The sequence below is a fragment of the Grammomys surdaster genome, unplaced genomic scaffold, assembly GCF_004785775.1.
Source record: "Grammomys surdaster isolate TR1022 unplaced genomic scaffold, NIH_TR_1.0 344, whole genome shotgun sequence".
Lineage (NCBI taxonomy): Eukaryota > Metazoa > Chordata > Mammalia > Rodentia > Muridae > Grammomys > Grammomys surdaster.
The window spans coordinates 816136-820530 of NW_021604763.1; the positions used below are offsets into that span (position 1 = coordinate 816136).

A 4395-nucleotide genomic window follows, 5' to 3' on the forward strand; every position below is an offset into this window, starting at 1 on the left:
AATATGTTAATATAATGTTAGGAGTCTTTTCACAGACAGACAATTAGTTCAGGCAATTAGTTCAGGCTGAGCCCAACTCTCCTATGGACTGGGAAGAGACCTTTTGCTTCCTTGTCAGCTGGCCAAACCAAACATCTGTATCTTTTCTTCCCTAGATGGAGTGGGACCAGTTCAATCACTGTTCAGGTGTGTGCTGGGAACTCATGGCCTAGCTGCAGTCATCAAACAGGCACACTTTGTCTCCTTCTTTCCTTCCTTCCTTCCTTCCTTCCTTCCTTCCTTCCTTCCTTCCTTCCTTCCTTCGTTTTGTTTGTTTGTTTGTTTGTTTTTTGGAGATAGGGTTTCTCTGCATAGCCCTGGCTGTCCTGGAACTTGCTCTGTAGACCAGGCTGGCCTTGATCTTGGAGATCCATCTGCCTCTGCCTCCTGAGTGCTGATATTAAAGGCGTGCGCCACCACCGCCCGGCCAAAGGTAGACTTTCTAAATACGGTAGAAAACGATTTGGGAACTTTAAAGAGGATCGGTTCCTCACTTCAGAGGACAAAGATGGATGGCTACAAAGACGGGGGTGGGGGTGGGGGGGGAGGTGGGGAGGTTTCCCTCTGTGCTTTTAAAACCAGACCCCGTGTAACAGAAAGAACAGACCTTTGTCCTCTCAATTCTCTGGCCTCCAACCCAGGGAAGAGGCTTTCTGCAGCCTGGAGTGAATGAACAAGGAGACGGGGCTCTTAGGATTGTGCGCTAGTGCAGTTCCTCCCCTCTCAGGTCTCACCTAAAGCTGTTGGCTGGGACACTTTAAAGTCAGTGCTCACTTCCTAGATGGTATAGAGGTGGGGTCTTCCTGAGGGTTCACCATTTGCATGTGGTACAGGATTAAAAGTCTGTATGAAGGCTGTGAGATTCCTAGGTTCTGAGCTGGGTCAGGAAGCCCAGGTGAAATAGGCGACCTCATCCAAGTCGACAGGGTAATCCGTGAGCAGCACGGGCGTCTTGTCAAAAAGTTCACCTTTGTAGCTTCGCCATTTGCCGGCAGGCAGGTAGACATCGCGCTCTTGCTTACCAGGCTCCAGCACCGGCGCCACCAACAGCGTGTCCCCAATGAGGAACTGTGAGTCAATGCGGTGAGCCGTTTCATCCCCGGGTGCGATCCACCACAGGGGGCGCACGATGGGGTCGCCGGTGTCGGTGATCTCACCAGCAAGCTCCAGCAGCAGTGGCGCCACGAGGGAGGCTCGCAGAGCGGCGAATTTGTGTGCGATGGCTACCACTTCTGCATCGTACTGCCAAGGAGGGATTGAAAACTGCATGGCAGGCATGAAAGCGGCCACCTCCAGCCAGCGCACGTAGAGCTCGCGTTCTGGCCCCGGCCCATCTTGGCGGCCAGCTGTGCGCTCCGGCACTGCGTTGCCACCTATCATATCGGGCAAGATGAACGGATAGCCCAGCATACTGACGGTGAGCACCGCAGGGATAAGAGAGCGCAGCCCTAGGTCGTAGCCCCATACCGAGTCGCGGTCCACTAGACGGAAGAAGCAAGAGATGTTCTGTGACTGGTACCCCACGCGGACCTCGGCTAGAGAGAAGAAAGGCTCCGCCATCTCAGTGTACCGCCTGCTCCATACACTGGGGTCAGACAGAGGCCTGTAGGTGCTAAAGTCCCGGGGCAGGTAGCTGACCTCACCCGCGTCAAACTTAAAGGAGATCACGTTGTAGCGCGAGCGCAGGCGCCGTAAATGTCCCTGGAACCACTCTCGGGCCTCTGGGTGTGTGAAGTCCAGCACGGCGCCAATGCCGTTCCACCAGCGCACCAGCGCGGGCAGCCGGCCCGTGGGCTCGCGCACGAACAGCTCACGCTCCACACCTTCGCCGAAGCTCGACGAGTTATAGTTGACAAACGGATGCACCCAAAGTGTGACGCGGAAGCCAGCATCTCGCAGGCGGTGGAACATGTCACTGGCGTTGGGGAACTTACCCTCGTCGAAGTCAAAGTCGCCATAGGCGGGTGTGTACATGTCATCGATTTCCAGGTGGCTGCTGTTGAAGCGATGCTGGCGGATCTGCTGGGCGAATTGCAGCACCTTGTTCTGGTCCACAGCGCGCCCATACAGCGCCCACGTGGACCAAATGGGGTCTCTGAAGGCCTCTGATGCTGGTACCCTAGATGGCTTGTTGAAGTAACGTCGAACCATGTACTTGTGGATGGAGGTGACATCTGAGCCCACGCACACTCGGTAGCTGAGCTCTGGCGCGGCAGCACGGCCGGCTGGTGGCTTGTAAGATGTGTCATGGTAGCGTGCCTGCAATCTCATCGAACGTTCGGTACTGTTCCAGCCCAGGTGGAAGGGCACTGAGTCATTGACTTTGATGGCGGCCGCCCGTGAAGATAGCCAGTAGCGCTCAAGGATGCCCCCGAATGCGGCGTCAGAAGAGTAGACGTCGCTCGTGACAAATGGCTGCGGCTCTTGCTGGCCATCTAGGCGAATGGGCCAGTGTTGCGTCCTCATCTCTGCGCCGCCATACCAATGCGCTGCAGCATCTCCCAGAAACATCGCGTGCTCCACAGCACGCCCTGGTGCAGTTTCCTCCCAGCGCACTCGGTAGCACATGACAGTGTCCTTGGGTCGTACAGTCTGGATAAAGAAGTGCAACGGGCGCCCATCGGCCGCTCGGGAGCAGCCGAGCAGGGCACCATCCCGGCTGCAGGAGTCAAGGTCCAGAGCACCCGAACGGAAGGCCAAGCGAAAGACTTGCTCACCCTTCTGGTTACGGATGGAGAAGCCGCCACGGTTCAGGTCCAGCAGCTCTGCGCGCAGGCGTTCAGCTTTGCGTAGCGAGGCGCTGTAGTAGCACCAGGCCACAACTGCGGCCAGCACCAGCAGCAGTCCCAGCACCGCGGAGCACAGCAGAGGTCTCAGCTCCTTAGTGGGCTTGGGTTTGGCAGGTGAAAAATTGTCAGGCAGGAAAGTGTACATGGTTGTTCCTGGGATAACTTTGAGACTTTTAGGGCCTGCACGGCTACCGGCTCGTTGTCGAGGGTAGGCCTGGCTCTTCTCCTGAAGGTTCTGGGGCATCAGTTCCTAGCTAAAGAAGGAACTGCCACACCAGGGCCCATCTGAATCTGTCTTGCTGAAGTCTGCAAAGGGGAGAGAGAGGAAACTGAATTTTCTGTTCCATGATATTTCCATTTCTGCAGCCTAGTAGAGGGCTTGACAAATGGCAAAGGCAGGACTCTTGTCCAAGACAGCTGGTGTCTTACCCTCGATTCTCTCAGGTCCCACTGCTTGCCAAATTGGTTAGAACTCTGTGAATGGAGAGAGCCGTGTGAATGAGCTTGCTTCTGCCCTTTCTCAGTAGAAAATTAAAGGCAGAGAAGCTAGGCAGTGTCCAGGGTCACAGCCAGCCCTGGAGAAGGCCCGAGGAAGCCCTAGCTAAAGAAGGGCTTACTCTTCTAAGGCCCAGATAACACAGGGTGAATGGTCCAGCTGTTCCTTGAGACTGTTAATAGTGCCATCAGTAGGCTGGCTCCCCTGCCTCTACAGAGGCAAAGACAGAGGAAAGGGAACAGCTTAGTCATGGAATTTGATCTTGAGTCTACCCAGATGGATATCTGGAAATTAAAGAAGACACCCAAAGCCACATTCAGTCACAGAGACTGGTTTGTCAGAAGGAACTGGGACTGGGGTCCAACATTACAGCCGTGTCAGGAGCTTGGTGAAGAATCTTGCTTTGCTGATCTGCCCCTCTTAGCACTCAAAATGTACCTTGCCCTAAGTTATCAATCCAGGTCCATTTCTCTGCCCATCTTTCTTTCTGTTCCCACGGGAAAGGGTATATCCTATGCAATCAAAGCTCAAGGTACGATATGGTTTCAGCTTTTTTTCTATGCAGCCCAGAAAAATGGCTCTGAATTTGTGATCTTCCTGCCCTAATCTCTAGATAGCTGGGATTTCATGCACACACCACCACATGTGAGCTCAGCTACTTTCTGACTCCATTTCCAGCCAGGCCTATCCTGAGACTACCAAGCTCATTCCCTCTGTAACCTAAATCCTCAAGTCTCCTGCTTCAGGAGATTTCAGCCATCTAGCTTGATAATCTTCCCTCTGCCTACTAGCTCTTCAGGCAACAGATGCCCACCACCCATATACATGTCCACACAAAGTATGCTAAACATTGAAATACGTCTGCAGGAAAACTCAGTCTCAGTGGCAGATTTGTCTCAACCTGCTGAAAAGGCCACAAACTCTGTCTCAACCCTCAGGGCAGAGTCCAACAAAGAAACAGCACCTGCCAGGTGCACACACAGGGAGACATACTGACAGTCATTGGGTTGCCTAACTCCCCAGGGGGACAGAAAGAGAGAGAGAGAGAGAGAGAGAGAGAGAGAGAGAGAG

At 54.1% G+C, this 4395-nt stretch overlaps 1 protein-coding gene across 1 annotated transcript in view; it reads right to left on the reverse strand.

Annotated features, from left to right (window-relative positions):
• Positions 1-571: 571 nt before the first annotated feature.
• Myorg (myogenesis regulating glycosidase (putative)) overlaps positions 572-4395 on the reverse strand; it is a 5896-nt gene continuing 2072 nt past the window's right edge. The window contains exon 2 of the mRNA XM_028779117.1: positions 572-3134. Within this exon, the coding sequence (XP_028634950.1) occupies positions 922-3072 (2151 nt within the window). The 5' untranslated portion in view covers positions 3073-3134 and the 3' untranslated portion in view covers positions 572-921. The remainder of the gene's footprint in view (positions 3135-4395) is intronic.